Genomic DNA, 22,536 nt, shown 5'->3' with positions numbered 1-22,536 from the left:
CAAATTGGCTTTCTCAACACAAATCCCCTCGCCCCCACCCAATCTCCTTGTGGTAACCCCCCCAACCTTACATGATACCACAGTGCCTAGGGCCACCGCCTTCCTGCCCTCCCCTTGTCCCAGCCCTGCGCAGGTGTAAATGTAGCCTGGACTCCCTAGGTGGACATGCATGTTGGGGTTTCAGCTGGGAACAGGGCCAGGAGAATGGGTGGGCAGGAGGGGTGGCTGCCCTGGGTACTGTGGTATCATGTTAAATGGGGGGGGGGGCACGAGTAGATTGGGGGGTAAGAATTGTTGTAGGAGGGGAAATTTGGGGCTGTGTGCTGGGAGTGGTGATTTAGGGGGCTTTGTGTTGGCTTTGTGGGGGGTGGGGGGTCTTTCAGCTAGGTGGGAGATGGGGGCGAGATTTGAGCTAGGAGGGAGATGGGAGGGTTGTGATAAGAGGGGGGATTTGAAGTAGGAGAGGGGGAGAGGATGTGTACTCGGAGAGGAAATTTGAGGGATTTGAAGGGTATAGGATTTATGCTAGGAGGGGTGATTTTTTTTTGGGGGGGGGGATTTTTTGCTTGGGGGGATTTCAGCAGGGGAATCAGATTTGTACTGGAAGGAGGGGGAATTTATGCTTTGAGGATAAACATACTCAATTGTTTTTTTTTTTTTTTTTTGGGGGGGGGGGGGGGTTTATTTGCTGACCCATAACGCTCAAACATCTGGGGGGGGGGCAGTTTTGGCATGTTTGCCCTGGGCTATAGAAGACCTTGTCCCAGCAGCACTGGTTGGGAGAGTTAAAACGTGTCTAGCCCAATCTGTTTAATTAGTAGCCACACCCAGAACTGATTTGCATACTGACTTTTACCAGAAAGTCGGAATTTGCATATGAATGGGGGATGTATACGGCAGGTAGCGGTATATTTAGAATAGTAGGGGGGCGGTCCTCGGTCGGTGGCGGTGATGGAGCGATGTACAGCCCCCTCCTCCTCCCGGATGATGGCACCGGAGGAAGGTGGTCCGTGTCCCCGGGAGGAGAGCCGGGGGTGGGGGGGGGGAGGAGGAGGAGGACCGGCCGGGGTGGGCGGAGGATGGTCGGGCAGACACAGGCTGTCTGTGCTCCGGAGACAGGTGGGCAGAGGGCGGCGGAGGAGGAGGAGGAGGACCGGGCAGAGCGGAGACCATGCGGAGGAGCGGACTCATCCTCCTGGGCACCAGCCTGCTGCTCGTCCTCATCACCGTCTGGCTGGCCATAGGAGAGGCCCCCCGGTACAGGTACGGGGATGGGGGAGGGGGAATCACCGATACATCACATACCATCCGCCTGTACCTCGCCCCAGCCTAGGTTGGTGCTATAACGTGTGCTGGTTGCCTTCCTACCCCAGAAACTCAACCCCGGAGATACAATTCTTCCCGAGAAAGCTTCTATACACCGATCCAAACAATTCTTCACCGATCAGATCTATAGATTATCCAAAAGACGGATCGATTTCCAGCAAAAGTGATCAATTTCATTGACACTATTCTGTTCAGTATTGACGGAAAATTAAATAGTAGAAACGGAGATCATTCAATACAGGCACTGTATGGGGGGCATCGATCTTATCGATCATCTTATCGATCATCCGACCTTTTTTTTTTGCTCCCAGACAGTAAATTGATCAATAAAAAAAAAAAAAAAATTGTATATAAAACTGATTAATTTCATTGAAACTAATCTGATTGATCACGATGGGAAATTCAATCGTATAGGAACGGAGATCATTCGCTACGGTCACTGAATGTATGGGGGGGCATTGATCTTATCGATCTTTTGATCTTATTTTTTGCTCCCAGACAGTAAACTGACCAATAAAACAATTGTATATAAAACTGATCAATTTCATCGAAACTCTTCTGATCAGTCCTGATGGAAAATTCAATCGTAGAAACGGAGATCATTCGATACGGTCACTGAGTGTATGGGGGGCATCGAACTTATCAATCTTTTGATCGTATTTTTTGCTCCCAGACAGTAAGTTGATCAGTGAAACAATTGTATATAAAACTGATCAGTTTCATTGAAACTATTCTGATCAATATTGATGGGAAATTAAATCGTAGGAACGGAGATCATTTTCTACGGTCACTGATTGTATGGGGGGGGGGGGCATCGATCTTATGATCATATTTGTTGCTCCTGGACAGTAAATTGATCGATAAAACAATTGTATATAAAACTGATCAATTTTATTGAAACGATTGTGATCGATCTTGGTGGAAAATTCCATTGTATAGGAACAGAGATCATTCAGGGGCATAGATCTTATCGATCTTCCCATCGTATTTTTCTCTCCCAGATAGTAAATTCATCAACAATAGGATTGTTTGGAAATCTGTCTAAAATGATTCCAATTGGTTTTGATGGGAAAAAAATCAGATTGTTGGAATGTAGATCATTTGATCAATAATATGATTGTATATAAATCCGATCAATTTGAAGCTATTCCGATCAGTCCCAGTAGTGTCCAGTTGTGGGAAAGTAGATCAATCAATATGATCGTTATGTGTATGGTGCATCAAATGATCTTATCGATCGTCCAATCATATTTCTTTCTCCCAGACAGTAAAATGATCAATGAAAATATTGTTTATAAATCCGATTGATTTAATTGAAGTTATTCTGATTGGTCCTGATGAATAATCCAATCATAGGAATATAGATCATTCGATCAGATTGTTAGGTGTATGACACGTCAAATGATTTTTTTTGATCATCCAATCGTATGTCTTCTACCAGACAGTAAATTGATCAATAATACGATTGTATATAAAACTGATCAATTGAATTGAAATTATTCTGATAGGTCCTGATGGATAATCCAATCACATGAAAGCAGATTATTCAATATGATAGATACAATATTTTGATCTTCCAACTGTTTTTTTCTCCCACACAATAAATGGATCAATAATACGATTTTATATAAATCCAATCAATTTGATTGAAGTTATTCGGATCGGTCCTGATGGACAATCCAATTGTAGGAAAGTAGATCAATCAATATGATTGTTCTGTGTATGGTGTGTATAATAATCTTATCGAAATTCCGATCATATTTTTTGCTCCCAGACAGTAAATTGATCAAAAATAAGATTGTATATAAATCCAATCAATTGGATTGAAGTTATTCTGATCAGATTGATAATCCAATCACAGAAATGTAGATCATTCAATATGATTGTATGACACATCGAACGTTTGTATTGATCTTCAAATTATATATTTTTTTCTCCCAGATTGAGCAATAATACACATGTATATAAAACCGATCAATTGAAATAAAGGTATCCTGATGGGTTTCTGAAGGATAGTCCTATCAAAGGAATGTAGATCATTCGATATGATTATTAAGTGTATGGGGCATAGGACAATCTTTTCGATCTTCCAATCATATTCTTTTTTTCAGACTGTAAATTGATCAATAATACAATTGTATATAATACCAATCAATTAATTGAAGTTAGTCGTGATGGATAATCCTATCACAGGAATGTCAATATGATTAATAAGCATTTGGCGCATCGAACGATCTTGTCAATCTTCCAATCATATTTTTCTGCCAGAGAGTAAATTGATCATGAATTCCATTGTGTATAAAAATCATTCAGTGTATGGTCACCATTAACAATCATATCAATCTCTCTACTGTCCTACGTTTGGAACTTCTGTCGAGATCGATCAGAATAATTTTGATGAAATCGATCAGTTTTGCACAAAATCGATTGATCACATCGATTTTGATATCTTTTGATAATTCTTTTTGATAATTCATAGATTTAATCACATTGTCTGATTCTGTGAAGAACCATTCGATCAGATCGTTACATGTATTATTATTATTATGATTATGATTATAATGTAAAAAAAATTATATTTTTTTTAAATGAATATTTTTTATTTATTATTCTTGTTATAATTAAAAAATCCAAAATTCAATATGATTGTTAAGCGTATGGCACATCGAGCGATCTTTCAGTCGTATTTCCAATCAGACAGTAAACCTATCAACAACATCATCAATAAAATCATTGGTGGTCATCCATGGGCCAATTTTATATCTGATATTGTAGACAGATTTACTGATTAGAAATACAATCAGAAGATTGAATGGATTGTTTGATATAACATACACTTATTGATCACATATTTCAAAGAAATCGATCAGTTTTGTTAGAAATCCATCAATGGAACGGCCTGCGTCCTTTCATTACTTCATAGATCCAATCATATTCTCCGATTCTGTTCAGATATCCTTCAGTCAGATTGTAGGAAAGTCGATTATTCAATATTAACGTGGAGCGATTGGGTCTGCCTGTCCATTTTTCAGGTGGACCCGATCAGATCACCCATTGTTCTCTATGGGGTGGCGGATATCACCCGCTGGCATCCGGTCCGCTAAAAACAGACGTATGGGGATATGTTTGCCACGTCGATCGGATGGGATGACGATCGGATGAAGACAGACAGGCAGTCCATTTCCATCTGACCGCCCCATAGAGAGCAGTGAAGCAAGAAAGAGTCCTGGACAGCCGCACACCGATGCAACACCTTTGCAGATGGATCGAATGACAATCGGATGGAAACGGACAGGCATTTCATTTCCATGTGACCGCCCCATAGAGAGCAGTGGGCTGTGTCTGTGTCTGCTCTGCATAGTGGAGAGGACACAGACCTGTCATCTGCCTGCTCAGCGGTGATCAGTGGAGAGATCCTCCAATGAGCAGGTCCTGTGTGAAAGTAAGTGTATGGCCCCTTTTATACATCCAAGTGGATCCACCTGCTCATTGGGGGATCTCTCTGCTGATCATCGCTGAGCAGGTGGATGACGGGTCTGTGTCCTCTCCTCTATGCAGAGCAGACACAGACACAGCCCACTGCTCTCTATGGGGCGGTCGTATAGAAATGGACTGCCTGCCCATTTCCAGCCAATTTTCATTCGATCCGCCTGGTGGATGGTGAACGTATCCCCATTCATCTGCTTTTAGTGGCTCAGACACATATCCCCTGACATCTGCTGCCCCATAGAGAACAATGGGTGGTCCGATCGGGTCCGCCTGAAAAACGGACGGACCAATCTGATCGGATGCCAGCGGGTGACAACAGACACATATCCCCTGACATCCGCTGCCCCATAGAGAACAATGGGTGGTCCGATCGGATCCGCCTGAAAAACAGATGGGCCAACCCGATAGGTCACTGGTGTGAAAGGGGCCTAATGTATCAAATGGTCTTTTCAATCTTCCACTTCTATTTTCAATCGGACAGTAAGCCCTGGTGCACACCAGTGCGGCTTTGAAATGGCAGCTACTGCAGTGCAATGCCGCCTATCAGTGCGATTTTGATGTGCGATTTCATTGCAGTTTGTGACTTTATTAAACAGAAGTCAATGCAAGTTGTAATGAAATCTCAGAAAAGTAACGCAGGAACCTTTTTCAAAGTTGCTGCGACTTGTCGCATTGCTTTGATTGGTTCCATTGCTGCTAATGGGGTGCTACTCTGTTATGCGATTTGGAACTGTCAAATTGCATGAGAAATCTCATTGGTGTGAACCAGGGCTAATTCTATCAGCAATATAATTGTATGTATCATTGTTCTGTGTATGGAGACTAGTGGTGGTAATACACGGAATGATGTCATATATGATCATATTATTGATAGATTTACTGTCTAGTTGGAAATACAATCAAGTTCACTTAACAAATGAAATCCATCAGTTTTACTCTTCAGCGATCGCTGACACCACGTGTGTCTTTTCAATACTTCACAGAGCCGTTCAATATTTTCCATATTCATTGAATCAGATCATTACATGTATGGCCAGCACTATGGTTGCCATTTACACGTTGATGAATAATTGATTTGTTTTCGAATTGATCTCGACTTATGGGGAAAGTAGTTCAGTGCAACATGAGGCAACACATTAAACACTTCATATTCTTGATATGTGGCTACTGTACCACGTACTTGTATGGAGAAGTCTCCTGTTCTCTTTGTATTGCTTCCTTTGTATGAAATCCCTGGTGTCCCAGCTAGTCCCTCTGCTTTTCTATCAAAAACTGACCACACTAAGCATAAAAGCACAGCGTGGTCAGTCTTTTGGCTGTGCTGGGAACTCAGCCTGCTCTCCTCCAATGATCAGAGACTTGTCCTGACACCCCCCCCCCACACACACACACACACACATACACACACATATCCAGTCACTGGAGAGTTCTGTGTGCTGATGCTTCTCCTTCCCCAGCTCTTGTGCAGCTGAGAACAGAGGGAATGTGATCACTTATAAAAACGGGAAAAAGGTATTTAATTTTTTTTTAAATCTATACAAAAGTTTTGCCTTTCATTTCTGTTTTAAACCGAGTGGGTTGTTTTACAAGGTGATCGTTTACAATCACTTAAACTCGCTGTACAGAAAAGGCTCAGGTCCGTGTTCTGGCATGTTTGAGGTGTGTTGTCTCTCCCTTTATTATGAATGTGTTGCCTATTCAGCACACCCTAAGGCTCCATTCACACTAGCGCGTTTTTTGATGCATTTTGCATTTTGCAGAAATGCATGGGAATTTTTTAACATGGGTTCCTATAGAACATGTTCACATCAATGCTTTTTTGTATCTCTGCGTTTTTGGAAAGGGTCGGGGACTTTTTTTCATGCAAAAAGCAGCGTTTTGCATGTAATGGATTTCAATGGACAAGCATCAAAAACGCAAGTGCACCGTTTTTGCAGCGTTTTTGGTGCGTTTTTGCCGTTTTTTTTTTTTTTTTTTTTTTTGTAATTTTTTTTTAAGATTGTAAAAAAAATGAAAAAAAAAAAAAAAAACGCAAAACGCAAATCGCGGCAAAAACGCGGCAAAAACGCTACAAAAACGCTGCTCAGAAACGTGCCAAGCATGAAAAAAAAACCTCCAAAAACGCTCAAAAGCAACATGCATAGGTGTGAATCGAGCCTAATGTGTGGTTGTGCCCACATGCGTTAACGTAACGCACCCCAGATGTTGGATGTGAACCTCGCCCGATCCTACAATGATCGATTTGGACTTTGGTTGACTTTTTTTTCCAATAATGTTTTGCAGGTAAATTTGCAGTCTTTAACATCTGATATGATATAATGAGTGGAATGCCGTAACCCTCCATGAGGCTGGGTTCTCATCTGAGTGTAGCGGGGCTCACAGCCGAATTGCATGGGAACGCGCTCCTTCCCATGCAATTTCCACACATTCCTGTGCGATGTACTTTGACAGTCCATTCATATGCAGGGGCTGTAAAATGCACCGGACAGCGCAAAATGTAGTGCTTGAATTACTTTTAAAAATGCACTGCACCAACATGCATTTGCAATGTGTGTTTGGGGTGCCGATAACAATACAATTGGCACCCGCATGCAGATCACAAAGGCAGTGCGTTTGAATGTGGCGCAAGAAACGCACACAGACTGCACCTCGTTCTGGCATGAGCCGGCCCTTAAGCCGCGTACACACGATCGGACTGTCCGATGGGAAATGTTCGATGACAGGCTGTTGGCGGTAAATCCGACCGTGTGTACGCTCCATCGGACAACTGTTGTCGGATTTTCCGCGGACAAATGTTGGATGGCAGGCTTTCAAATTTTCCGCTGACAAATGTCTTTTGTGGGATTTTCCGAGCGTGTGTACACAAGTCCGTCGGACAAAAGTCCAAAGTACAAACACGCATGCTCGGAAGCAAGGACGAGCCAGAAGCGGTCGGTCTTGTAAACGAGCGTTCGTAATGGAGAATTAACATTCGTGACGCGGCAAATTATGAAATCTCGAAATGCAGCGCACAATTCTCTTCTTCTTTAATGGGATAATAATGAAGCTGCTTTGCTGGTGATTTTGATGGAGTTATTTTTTTTTTCTAGTGATATCAAGAATAATATTTTTATGTTTTTTATTTGGGCAAGTTACCACAACACCATTATCCCGTAGTTTTTAAGATCAAAGATACAACTATGTTGGTGTCCCTTGTCAATTTTACATTGTATTTTTTTAAATGTATCTGCCTACTCCCAAACTGTCATTTGAAGTAAAACACAGCCAAGTATTTTTCTACACATTTTTTTTAATGTGCATTAAAAAAAGAAAACAAATAAAATTAGACATGCTATCTGCCAATAGAACTTAACCAAAAAGTGCATTCTATGCATCCAAAAATATAGAAAATATACCAAATCAAATCATTATTCAAACAAAAAAATAATGTCAAAGCAATAACTCCAAGGCCAATAATAAATAACACGTTATCTCCTCCGATTCCGCGACATGTCTGGTTGACGAACGGCCGTTCAGAAACTAACTGAAAATCGCTAAACGAAAAATGTGAAAAGAAAAGCGCAAATCAACACTCACCAAACTTCTACTAACACGAAATTAGCAGAAGGAGCCCAAAGGGTGGCGCATGACAATTGAACTTCCTCTTTATCGGCTCCTAGTACGTCTAGTACGTCACTATGTTTGTAATTGTTGGCCAACATTTGTGTGGCCGTGTGTATGCAAGACAAGTTGGAGCCAATGCCCTTCCACGGATTTGTTGGCCAACAATCCGATCATGTGTACGAGGCATAAGAGTCCATTCACAGCGCAATGTATGCACTGACCACAGGTAGGCGCACGTGCGCTGGCGCGCTGCGTTCTATTTTACCATCGTCATTTTTCCTGACATCCTGAAGCATGCAAAGGGTCTATGGCAGAGGAGCCAAACATGTGCTGGCCAGCTGTTCCTCCTGTGCATTGTGCTGCACCGACATTTGTTACGGGGTGTCATGCAGAAAAAAAAACAGGGGGGCTTGCTATTCTTTAATTTTTCCACGGCAAACCAGTGAATATCAGCGCAACCCACCGGTGTGACCTGCTCTCACTCACATCCTTGTACTGACATGCCCTACAAAATGTGCCAACGCATCTGGTGTGAATGGACTTGAAATGAAAACCCTCTGTGCCATAAACATGTATGCTTGGCTGTGGTGAGTGGAGAGGGGGAAGAGAGGATGCTGACACCACATTTACGGGGGGAGATCATTAGTGATCCGGACAGCATTTGCAAACTGGTAATTCTCACCAAGGTGTTAGGCCGCGTTCAGATCTCTCAGATTTTTTTAAGCACGATTTGCACACATTTTTCACATGTCGCGCATAGGGCAGCCCATTCACTTTAATGAGCTACCCTATGCATGTTTGTCATTCAAAAGAAGCTCCTGTTTCTCTTTGGGCGACAAGCTTTTGCACAACTTTTAAAGGAGTGTTTTGATGCAATTTCGATGTGATTTTGTCACACAACAATGTTGGCAGAACAGGCAGCAGCTTCAGCTGCCCACAGTTAAAATGGATGCAGCCAGACTCAGTGGGGGGAGATTTCTGCAGCATATTTGGCAAGTACAGAATCACAGTATATATAAAATAATATGCCAAGTGGTTGAAGGGAAGCTTCAGAATGCAGTGGCGGCTGGTGCAAAATATTTTTTTTTGGGGGGTGGGGGCAAACAAACTTAAAAATTTGGGAAAATACTGAAAAAAACCCATCAATTGCAGCCTCACTATGCCATCAATTGCAGCCACTGTGTGCTTAAATTCAGTCACTGTGCCCCATAAAATGCAGCCACTGTGCCCTATCATATGCAGCCACTGTACCCCATCATATGCAGCCACTGTGCCCCATCATATGCAGCCACTGTGCCCCATCATATACAGCCACTGTGCCCATCATATGTAGCCTCTGTGCCCATCATATGAAGCCTCTCTGCCCATCTTATGCAGCCTCTGTGCCCATCATATGCAGCCTCTCTGCCCATCATATGTAGCCTTTGTGCCCATCATATGCAGCCTCTGTGCCCATCATATGCAGCCTCTCTGCCCATCATATGTAGCCTCTGTGCCCATCATATGCAGCCTCTGTGTCCATCATATGCAGCCTCTCTGCCCATCATATGCAGCATCTTTGCCCATCATATGCAGCCTGTGCCCATCAGATGCAGCCTGTGCCCACCATATGCAGCCTCTGTGACACCCCCCCCACTTGCCATCTTACCGGCACATACTTACCCCTTCCTGGTGGCGGGTGATGGCGGCGAGCTGTGGGAAATGCAGCAGGTCAGGTGACGGCTCCTGTGTCCTCCATGGTTCTCTGTCCTCCCGTGCGTCTCTTCTTCCATTCCGTCCAATCGGAGTGCCTGTGCCTTCAGCCAATCAGGTGATGGGTATTAGATCCGCGCCTCCTGACTGAGAGGCGGTTCAGTGTAAGAAAAGCAAATATTAATTTGCTTTGCTAGCACACCTGGGTGTACTGCGGGCGCAATGCTTTACGCTCGCAGTCCACCTTTTTTTAAGCCTATTTGAGCATATGGCTCTAATCAGGTGCTTTAAAAAAAAACACCCCCTGCCGCTATAATTCAGGCACCCGGCATCCAAAAAGGGGCCAGACGCCTGAATAGGGGCTGGCTACAGCGACCATAGATAGATTCATGCAATGCATGAATCTATCCATTCTACACAGAGGGGGGTGGCTGGAGAAAGGGGACGGCGCCCGAGCACCCATAATGGATGCACCGCCACTGTCAGAATGGCAAAGATGTTTTTATTACAAATTATGTGAGCAGACTGCAGTTCCTCTTTAACGTCCACCCATAGACACCGGAGTTGTAGCCGGGTTCCTTGTTTGTAGAAATTTGATACAAAATATCATTCAATAAAATTAAAAAAATAAAAAACACAGAAATGATACGTTTTCATAACATGGACATAACAAAGAACAGAAAATGATAATGATGGAAAAATGCAAGTATGTATTCTGTGTAATTATGGGGTTGATTTACCAAAACTGGAGAGCGCAAAATCTGGTGCAGCTTTGCATAGAAACCAATCAGCTTCCAGGTTTTATTGCCAAAGCTTAACTGAACAAGCTGTTCAAGTTAGAAGCTGATTGGTTTCTATGCAGAGCTGCACCAGATTTTGCACGTTCCAGTTTTAGTAAATCAACTCCTGTGTGACCTTAGGGCTGGTTCACCCACAATTTCTACATTTTGTATGCGTTCTGCATGTGCGTTTTTTTTTTTATACGTTTTTGATACATTCCAGAGCTTTTTTTTTTTCTCAGTTGTTCTCAATTCCAGTGCAGTTTTGATGCATTTTGTCACATTCCAGATGCATTCCATACAGAAATATTGCAGTACGTTCTTGTTGACTGCACTGGAACACACTGCACTGATGTGTATTAAGGCCATTGGAATCCATGTTAACCAGTTAATGACTGCCCTATTGTAGATTTACTGCTACAGGGTGGCCGCTCTGTGCAGAATCACATATAAATACCTGATTCTGCTTTTTTTCAGGTAGGGGTGCTCGTGCACGCCACCAGCATGACACTTCTACTGTGATTAGTCACAGCCAAAACCGATGAGTGGGTGCCAGCCAATGAATGACTGCCAGCACCCGCTGATCGCCAAGGAGACACAGTGGACAGAGCTCTGTATATGGAAACAAAGCAGAACTCCGTCATGTCAGCGGGAATGTGCTGGAGTTTGTGTCCCTGCAAAGCAGGGAATAAAATCCAGCACATCCCTTAGTGAAAACACCCCACTGGGGTTGATTGACTAAAACTGGAGAGCGCAAAAGCTGGTGCAGCTCTGCAGAGAAACCAATCAGCTTCTAACTTCTAAATTGAAGCTTGTTCAACTAAGCTTTAACCAAAAAAAAAAACCTGGAAGCCGACTGGTTTCTATGCAGAGCTGCACCAGTTTCTGCACTCTCCAGTTTTACTAAAGCAACCCAACTGTGTACACAAAAAGTCTGGTTATAGGCGCGCATTTAACCCTTTGATCACCCTAAATGTTTAACCCCCTTCCCAGCCATTGTCATTAGTACAGTGACAGTGCATATTTTCAGCACTGATCACTGTATTCGTGTAACTGGTTCCCAAAACGTGTCAAAAGTGTCAGTTATTGTCAGATTGTCCTCCGCAATATCGCAGTCTTCCTATAAGTCGCTGATAGCCTCCATTACTAGTATAAAAAATATATAAACAAAATAAATACACAATTCCAGTATATATCCCATAGTTTGTAGACGCTATAACTTTTGCGCAAACCAATCAATATACGTTTATTGGTATTTTTTTTTTTTTTGCCAAATTTATGTAGGAGAATACATATTGGCCTAAATTTATGAAGAACTTTGATTTTTTTAAATGTTTTAATTGGATGTGTTTTTTGGCAGAAAGTAAAAAATATTGTTTTTTTTTTTTTTTTTTTCCAAAATTGTTGGTCTTCTTTTGTTTATAGCTCAAAAAAAAAAAGAAAACCCCAAGAGGTGATCAAATACCACCAAAAGAAAACTCTATTTGTGGGGAAAAAAAATGACATCAATTTTAATTTATATACAGCGTTGCATGATCGCGCAATTGCCAGTAACGCAGTGCTATATTGCAAAAAATGGCCTGGTCATGAAGGGGGATAAATCTTCCGGACGTTAAGTGGTTAAACACTGTCCATGTGTTTTTAATGCAGAATAAAATTGCGCTGGACTGTATCTGGTGTGAGCCAGCCCCCAGGCCCTTTATCTTCTGTGCATCAAATCCCTGTGTTTTCAGCAACCGGGGGGGGGGGGGGGGGGGGGGGGGGTTGGAGGAGAAGTGCAGAGTGCAGTCCGGGAGCCGGTCGCTGCATATTTCAGCTTCTTACAGATTTGTGACAGGCTGCTGGCAGTAGGGCTGGATGTTGTACATGTGCCTCCCATGCACACAACAATGCCAGGTTTTGATGCACAGGGGCTAAACACCCAGCTGAAGAGCTGACAATCATTGTATGATCTGGCATTGGTGCTTTATTAGTTATACAGTCAGGTCCATAAATATTGGGACATCGACACAATTCTAATCTTTTTGGCTCTATACACCACCACAATGGATTTGAAATGAAATGAACAACATGTGCTTTAACTGCAGACTTTCAGCTTTAATTTGAGGGTATTTACATCCAAATCAGGTGAACGGTTTAGGAATTACAACATTTTTTATATGTGCCTCCCACTTTTTAAGGGACCAAAAGTAATGGGACAATTGACTGCTCAGCTGTTCCATGGCCAGGTGTGTGTTATTCCCTCATTATCCCATTTACAAGGAGAAGATAAAAGGTCCAGAGTTAATTTCAAGTGTGCTATTTGCATTTGGAATCTGTTGATGTCAAATGCATTCCAAATGCAAATAGCACACTTGAAATGAACTCTGGACCTATTTCAGCCATTATAATATATAGCAGGGATATGCAATTGGCGGACCTCCAGCTGTTGCAAAACTACAAGTCCCATCATGCCTCTGCCTTTGGGTGTCATGCTTATGGCTGTCAGAGTCTTGCTATGCCTTATGGGACTTGTAGTTCTGCAACAGCTGGAGGTCCACTAATTGCATATTCCTGATATATAGGAATTGGGAATCATTTACGATAGAAATGGAATCAATTCTTGGACAGGCAACCATCTGAGTCATTATCAAAAAATCCCCCACTATTTGGGATGCTCCAAAAAAAAAAAAATATTGTGAATTTCCAATATTTCCAAGATGTGAGAATAATCAATACTTTGCCGTGGACTTGTATTTCCTTCTCTGCTCCAGGGAAACCTTATTTAGTCTGAATTTTTAAATATAAATATTTATCTGCCTCTGACTGCTGAGATTTATGAGTGTTTGCTCTGGGTTACAGCTTATCATTGCGGCTGTGCTCTCTGCCTTATTAAAGAAGAGAAAATATGATTTCACTATAGATCAGTGTCTGGGTTATCTCAATGCCTACAGGCAGGTTCATGGGATCAGGCAAAGAGCCACAGAACCCACAAGAGCCACATCGGAATTCACCTTTTACAGTATTGTCTAGGCTGCTCTAAACGGAGGAATGGTGATGTGATTGGTTGTTGTGAGCTGCAGGACTTTATTCGTAATAGTTAACAAACCAACAAAATGTCCCCGTTGTGATCTGTGTTGGAAAAAATACACTTTAAGCACTTCAATGCCGGCCACTTACGCTTCATGCGCGCCTCCGAGTCTCCTGTCACATGTGATTGGCTGTGATTTCATTGGCTGTTTACCGCGAACGGGGAAAGCTCTGTGTCTGAGGGACACATCCCGCCCCCGATCACCATGCTGCGCGCCCCCCGCGGGCGGGCTAGGGATTATCCTGCTGGACATCATATGCCGTCCAATCAGGATAATGCAACCACCGCCCAGCCGTCTATCCGCTATAGGCCGGGTGGGAAGTGGTTAATGAATAAAAAAAACCCAAGAAAACATAAAGTTAGCCCAATTTTTTTGTATAATTTTAAAGATGATGTTACGCCGAGTAAATAGATACCTAACATATTGTGCACGCTCATGGACTGGCAACAAATTACGGTACTTAAAAATCTCTGTAGGAGACGCTTTAAAAAATTTTACAGTTTACCTGTTTAGAGTTACAGAGGAGGTCTTGTGCTAGAATTTTTGCTCTTGCTCGAACGATCGCGGAGAAACCTTGTGTGTGGTTTGAACACCGTTTACATAAGCAGTTGCGACTTAAATATACGTTCGCTTCCTGCGTGAGCACGGAGGGATGGATCGCTTTACATATTTTTTATTATTTATTTTACTTTTTATTTTTTATTTTTACACTGTCCCATTTTTTTTTCTATCATTTTTATTCCTATTACAAGGAATGTAAACATCCCTTGTAATAGAAAAAAGCATGACAGGTCCTCTTTATTGAGAGATCTGAGGTCAAAAAGACCCCAGATCTCTCATTTACCTTTAAAAGGAAAAAAAAAGTAATTTTGACTTTAAGAAAAAAAAAAATCCCTGTCTATCTGCCCGAGGACCAGATGTGGCGTCGGAGGTCGCTCTGGTTCTCCAAGGGCATAGAGCCTATGGGGACTATCTTGCCCTCACTCAACTTCCTGCCTAACCATCGGTTACACCGGATTAGTTCCGGGCTTACTGACGGCTCCGGTAAGCTTGGAAACCAGTGGGAAGCGGCGGTGGGGGGCACCTCTCCCGCCACCTATAAAAGTGATCCCATGGCAAATCCACCGCTGGAATCACTTTTATCTTAAACCCAACCACCTAACTAAAAAAAAAATACTGGGGTTATGGCAGCTAGTAATTTACAGTTAGGCGGTCGGCAAGTGGTTAAGGTCTGTGGAAATGTTTCCATCCCTTTAAAAACACTCGTTAATGCCAAACATCTGAAGCATTGAGAGAGAGAATGGGGAAGCCTCTACTATAGTGTAGTAATTTTATGATTTTTTTTTTTTAATAAAATTGTATTGCACTTACATGGATGCTTTTTAACTCCAGCCAAAGAAATTGAAACTAGGAAAGCCGATTTGCATTCAACATGCCAAAGCGACGTCACTGGAAGACCCTCCCGGTGCGTTTCGTCGTCTGCATGCAACCTCATCAGGCGAGGGTATTGTTTGTTGAAAAGAAAGTATGTATGCAATACAATGGGGTTGATTTATTAAAGGCATTTATTTATTGATTTATTAAAGGCCGCGCATCTTGCAAGCAAAGGAAGGGAAGCTTTGCTGACTTCCATCTAATTACAGTGGCTTGCGAAAGTATTCGGCCCCCTTGAACTTTTCAACCTTTTGCCACATTTCAGGCTTCAAACATAAAGATATAAAATTTAAATTTTTTGTGAAGAATCACCAACAAGTGGGACACAATTGTGAAGTGGAACGAAATCTATTGGATATTTTAAACTTTTTTTAGCAATTAAAAAACTGAAAAGTGGTGCGTGCAAAATTATTCGGCCCCTTTACTTTCAGTGCAGCAAACTCACTCCAGAAGTTCAGCGAGGATCTCTGAATGATCCAATGTTGTCCTAAATGACTGATGGTGATAAATAGAATCCACCTGTGTGTAATCAAGTCTCTGTATAAAATGCACCTGCTCTGTGATAAGTCTCAGGGTTCTGTTGAAAGAGAGCATCATGAAGACCAAGGAACACACCAGGCAGGTCCGTAATACTGTTATGGAGAAGTTTAAAGCCGGATTTGGATACAAAAAGATTTCCCAAGCTTTAAACATCCCAAGGAGCACTGTGCAAGCGATCATTTTGAAATGGAAGGAGTATCAGACCACTGCAAATCTACCAAGACCTGGCTGTCCCTCTAAACTTTCAGCTCAGACAAGGAGAAGACTGATCAGAGATGCAGCCAAGAGGCCCATGATCACTCTGGATGAACTGCAGAGAACTACAGCTGAGGTGGGAGAGTCTGTCCATAGGACAACAATCAGTCGTACACTGCACAAATCTGGCCTTTATGGAAGAGTGGCAAGAAGAAAGACATTTCTCAAAGATATCCATAAAAAGTCTTGTCTAAAGTTTGCCACAAGCCACCTGGGAGACACACCAAACATGTGGAAGAAGGTGCTCTGGTCCGATGAAACCAAAATCGAACTTTTTGGCCACAATGCAAAACGATATGTTTGGCGTAAAAGCAACACAGCTCATCACACTCAACACACCATCCCCACTATCAAACATGGTGGTGGCAGCATCATGGTTTGGGCCTGCTTTTCTTCAGCAGGGACAGGGAAGATGGTTAAAATTGAGGGGAAGATGGATGCAGCCAAATACAGGACCATTCTGGATGAAAACCTGTTGGAGTCTGCAAAAGACCTGAAACTGGGACGGAGATTTATCTTCCAACAAGACAATGATCCCAAACATACAGCAAAATCTACAAAGGAATGATTCACAAATAAACGTATCCAGGTGTTAGAATGGCCAAGTCAAAGTCCAGACCTGAATCCAATCGAGAATCTGTGGAAAGAGCTGAAAACTGCTGTTCACAAACGCTCTCCATCCAACCTCACTGAGCTCGAGCTGTTTTGCAAGGAAGAATGGGCAAGAATTTCAGTCTCTCGATGTGGAAAACTGATAGAGACATACCCCAAGCGACTTGCAGCTGTAATCGCAGCAAAAGGTGGCTCTACAAAGTATTAACGCAAGGGGGCCGAATAATTTTGCACGCCCCACTTTTCATTTTTTTATTAGTTAAAAAAGTTTCAAAAATCCAAAAGATTTCGTTCCACTTCACAATTGTGTCCCACTTGTTGGTGATTCTTCACAAAAAATAAAAATGTTATATCTTTATGGTTGAAGCCTGAAATGTGGCAAAAGGTTGAAAAGTTCAAGGGGGCCAAATACTTTCGCAAGCCACTGTATGTACGAGCAAAAATGTAGTCTTTTTAATTTTCCTTACATGCAATTGGGTATTCTTTGCCAAGTAAAGCTTCACCTGCAAAGTGCACAGTCTGTTTGCCTATAGTAAGGCCTCATGCACACGAGACGCTGTTAAACTCGTGTTCAGAGGCAGTTGGACACTTTTTTCAACTGCCCCTGAACTCATTCAATGTTATCCTATGTGTCCATGTACACAGTCTCGTTTTTTGGCGTTTTTAGGCAGTTGCGTTTAACCTCGTTTTTCCAGAAGCAAAAAAATGGGTTCAGACGCAAAAGTTTTCTACGTTTCAGATGCCAAACGCGGCTAAACGCCAGTACCTCGTTTAGCCGCGTTTGCGTTTATAAGTGTTTTTTACAGCCTGACTTTGGGGCCCCATATCTCGGGGGAAATTGGTGCTAGGAACCCCAAATTGGTTATGCAAACACAGTGGAAGTAGCACTACAACATATCCAAATGTGGGGTTCCTAGCACAAAGTGGCCCCGAGATATGGGGCCCCAAAGTCAGGCTGTAAAAAACACTTATAAACGCAAACGTTTGGCATCTGAAACTTAGAAAACTTTTGCGTCTGAACCCATTTTTTTGCTTCTGGAAAAACGAGGTTAAACGCAACTGCCTAAAAACGCCAAAAAACGAGACTGTGTACATGGACAATGTCAGGCCACAAAATGTCATTCTCTGCTGCAGAAGTGCTTGACATTTTGCGACCCGACTTTGGGGCCCCATATCCCGGGGCCATTTGGTGCTAGGAACCCCAAATTTGGAGTGCTAACACAGTTGGACTAACAATATAACCCGGCTAAATGCGGCATGCAAACTCGGCAAAACGGGCATTTCTAAAAGCTGGTTTCAGCTTTTAAAAACCTGTGTTCAGCAGAGTTTGCACCAGCGTCTCGTGTGCATGAGGTCTAAATCAATCACATTGTGATGCAATCCACTGCCTCGCACCACATGGCCAGCAATTGAATTTTACGAGATGTCTGTGTAACATCTCAGCAACATTTGAAAAAAAAAACAAGGAACAGTGTGAATTGGCAAGATCAGGGCATGATCACTGGACTGATCAGACCGAACCACACCACAAACTAGCTGCTGCTTTGTATGTGTATACTGTATATACAGGTGTGTCTCATAAAATTAGAATATTAATCAAAAAGTTAATTTATTTCAGTAATTGAATTCAAAAAGTGAAACTCATATATTTTATATATAGATGCATTACACACAGAGTGATATATTTCAAGCATTTCTTTCTTTTAATTTTGATGAATATGTCTTACAGCTAGTAAAAACTCAAAATTCAGTGTGTCAGAAAATCAGAATATTACATAAGACCAATAAAAAAAAGGATTTTTAATACAGAAATGTTGGCTTACTGAAAAGTGTTTCCATGTACATTATAGTATGCACTCAATACTTGGTCAGGGCTCCTTTTGCATGTATTACTGCATCAATATGGCGTGGCATAGTACTCAGCCTATGGCACTGCTGAGGTGGTATGGAAGACCAGGTTGCTTTAGCTCTTCTGCATTGTTGGGTATGGCGTGTCTCATCTTCCTCTTGACAATACCCCACAGATTCTCTATGGGGTTTAGGTCAGACAAATTTGCTGGCCAGTCAAGCACAGTGATACCATGATCATTAAACCAGGTATTGGTACTTTTGGCAGTGTGGGCAGGTGCCAAGTCCTGCTGGAAAATTATATCAGCATCTCCATAAAGCTGGTCAGCAGAGGGAAGCATGAAGTGCTCTACAATTTCCTGGTAGAGGGCTGCTCTGACTTTGGATTTGATAAAACACAGTGGACCAACACCAGCAGTTTCCAAACTTGCCTGACCTAAACCCCATAGAGAATCTGTGGGGTATTGTCAAAAGGAAGATGAGAGACACCAGACCCAACAATGCAGATGAGCAGAAGGCCACTATCAAAGCAACCTGGGCTTCCATAACACCTCAGCAGTGCCACAGGCTGATCACCTCCATGCCACGCCGCATTGATGCAGTAATTCATGCAATAGGAGCCCCGACCAAGTATTGAGTGCATACTATACTGTACATGGACATACTTTTTACTACTCTCTTTCAATATATCACTCTGTGTGTAATGAATCTATGTAATATATGAGTTTCAAATTTTGAATTGAATTATTGAAATAAATTAACTTTTAAATGAAGAACATTTTCAGAAATAAAAGTAATAATAGTTTATTTTTATCAATTATCAAAATGGAAAGTAAATGAACAGAAGAGAAATCCAAATCTAATCAATATTTGATGTGACCACCCTTTACCTTCAAAACAGCATCAATTCTTCTAGGTACACTTGAACACAGTTTTTGAAGGAACTTGGCAAGTAGGTTGTCCCAGACATTTTGGAGAACTAACCACAAACCTCCTGTGGATGTAGGCTGCCTCAGATTCTTCTGTCTCTTCGTGTAATCCCAGACAGACTCCATAATCAGGGATCTGTGGGGGCCAAACCATCACTTCCAGGACTCCTTGTTCTTCTTTACACTGAAGATAGTTCTTAATGACATTGGCTGCATGTTTGGGATCGTTGTCCTGCTGTAGAATACATTTGGGGCCGATCACACGCCTCCTTGATGGAGTCGGTCTGGGATTACATGACGAGACAGAAGGATTTGAGGCAGCCTACATCCACAGAAGATCTGTGGTTAGTTCTCCAAGACTTTTGGGACAACCTACCTGCCAAGTTCCTTCAAAAACTGTGTTCAAGTGTACCTAGAAGAATTAATGGTGGCTTGAAGGCAAATGGTGGTCACACCAAATATTGATTTGATTTGGATTTTCCATTTTGTTAATTGATAAAAATAAACTATTACCGTTTTTATGGTAAAAGCATTGATAATTTACAACATAATTGAAGTCTACTGGGTACCTCCTAATTTGGTGATAAACTTTAGACAGTCCAATGTCTATGGGAGTGATTGGACATGTTGGGGAACCTTTTATTGTTTTTACTACTGATACTACCACCGGATGTGTTTTAAGTGCCCCTCCCCCACCCCTATCTGTGGGCTAAATATGAATGTTTGCAGAATACAACTGTCTAGATACCCGGAGAACGGTGTCAGGGCCTGAGGGCAGCCATTTGTACCTGCAAGTCTGGACGTCCTGTAATGTTTGCATCTTTATCACCTTTAAGCGTTTAGATCTTATCGTGATCCTCCAATGTTGTTTACTTACAGAGAGCAGAGATGAGCTGTAAAGTGCACCTTTCATCGCTATGGATAGATCTATAAATATATATATTATGTGTGTGTGTGTGTGGGGTCGCCATTATACAGTCCCAAAATAGAGGTTGGAAAAAAATATTCATAGACGTGAACATTCTTCTGTATTAAATATAGTTTGATCTGGTCTGACACTGCATCTTACTATTTTTCCTACATTTGTTTTTACTAAACTCCAGGGAAAAAACAAAATACACAGATAAAATATATATACGAGAGCTGTTTTAACCGACAAATGATTTGTCTTTCTGTCAATACAGTTTTGAAATTTACACAGCTCTGCCACATAGCGCAGCACTGCCTGGTAAGGGTGGGGGGCTGATGTCTCTCTGCTGCAGTTTCACTTTCACTTGTAGGTCTCCTTCCCACTCCCCAGCCTGTGACTGGACAGTGAAAGGAGAAGCAGCACACTGATGAGCTCATCTCTTTCACTCTGCTCTATTCTCCTATCAGCATGCACTGCAGTACACCTGTGTGGCTCCTTGTGCTGCTTCTCCTTCCACCTCTCTGTGCTCTGATGTACAGATCGTAAGAAGCTAAAACCACATAAATGTAGGCACTTATATAAAAACACATTAAGGCTGGGTTCACACTGTTGCGAGTTGGACGTGGCTCTCCTTGCATCCAATTCGCATGTCAGGAGATTGTGACCGGCTCTTTATGGAGACGGTTCACACAGCTCCGGAGCGGCTCCGGTGCGAATTGCACAGGAGTCCTGTGCGACTTCTGGTCCATTTCAGGACTGAATTCAGCCAAAAATTCGGGCTGAAATCAGATCTTAAATGGTAAATGGGGACGCACCGGACTCCTGCTGGGAGCCGCTCCGTGCGGCGGTGTGAACCCAGCCTGAATGATGTATTATTGATTACACAGCTGCATTATTTTGTGCCTTGTATATCTGCCTGGAATTCAGCTTAAAGCGGACCTTTAGTCATTTTTTCATCTTTCCATCTATTAAATCTTCTGCCCTTGTTGTTTTAACTTTGGACAGTAAAACATTTTTTTTTCTGCCAGTAAATACCTTATACAGCCCACTTCCTGTTTCTTGTCTGGGAAAAAGCCTAGGTTTATGACATCATGCACAGCTCTCTCTCATTCTAGTGAGAGTTTGCCAGGAAGGGAGGGGGGATGAGTCATAAGAGGGCCATTGAGAGCAGCAGAGCTGGAGAAGTGCCTCTGTGTGTCTGTGTAAATCCAGGAAGTGAACAGGCAGCAGCTTCAGCTACCCACAGTTAAAATGGATGCAGCCAGACTTTCTCTCTCCTTGGCAAGTACAGAATCACAGTATATATAAAATAATATGCAAAGTGGTTGGAAGGAAGCTTCAGAATGGTATTGCTGTGGTAAGACACGAATTATGGAATAGTTCAGTAACGCACGTTACATGTATTGGTGCGTTAGGGTGCCTTTCATTTTAAATGCCCCCCCAACGCACTAAGGCAACATACCTGACGCTCAGTACTGCATTACTATTATTGTAGTCTTTATAAAGAGTCAGATGTGGTTTTTGATTTGGGTACATTGACAGTCCATTTAAAATAGACATTACCGCACAGAGCAGTATCTGCTCCCGGCCCCAAAGTATTTAAAGCAAATACAGTGACAGCTTTGCAAAAACAAAGGGGGCCCCGCCCCCAGCGCCCGCGTCATTGGATTTGATTGACAGCAGTGAGAGCCCATGGCTGCGCTGCTATCAATCTATCCAATCAAGAGCCGACAACCCTGGGCAGAGAGAGAGCGCATCCCTGTTGGGTCAAGTTCCAGGGCTCAGGTAAGTAAAACGGGGGGGCTGGGGGGGGGGGTCACTGACACGTGTTTTTTCACCTTAATGCATAGGATTAATTAAGGTGAAAAAACACGAGGGTTTACAACCCCTTTAATCTACACATTCACTGTGCTTTGTGTTCTGACTGCGGGGAGCCTACCTCGACATCAGAATACAATGATCAGTGCTGCTGGCAATAGCCAGTGACACTGATCGATCTGGAAAAACCCAACAGGCTGAATGCCCATACATGGATCAGAATTCACCCG

The 22,536-nt window shown here is 42.5% G+C and overlaps 1 protein-coding gene across 5 annotated transcripts in view; it reads left to right on the top strand.

The window, feature by feature from the left end:
* Positions 1 to 1,050: 1,050 nt before the first annotated feature.
* The window catches only part of ST8SIA6 (ST8 alpha-N-acetyl-neuraminide alpha-2,8-sialyltransferase 6), a 222,968-nt gene continuing 201,482 nt past the window's right edge, over positions 1,051 to 22,536 (top strand). For 4 of the 5 annotated variants that reach the window (XM_073629720.1, XM_073629721.1, XM_073629722.1 and 1 more), the window contains exon 1: positions 1,051 to 1,263. In XM_073629720.1, the coding sequence (XP_073485821.1) occupies positions 1,172 to 1,263 (92 nt within the window). In that variant the 5' untranslated portion in view covers positions 1,051 to 1,171. The remainder of the gene's footprint in view (positions 1,264 to 22,536) is intronic. The other variant, XM_073629724.1, reaches the window with a different exon arrangement.

Source organism: Aquarana catesbeiana, linkage group LG05 (genome assembly GCF_042186555.1).
Source record: "Aquarana catesbeiana isolate 2022-GZ linkage group LG05, ASM4218655v1, whole genome shotgun sequence".
In the NCBI taxonomy this organism is placed as follows: Eukaryota; Metazoa; Chordata; class Amphibia; order Anura; family Ranidae; genus Aquarana; species Aquarana catesbeiana.
This window is presented reverse-complemented; position numbering and strand designations above follow the sequence as displayed.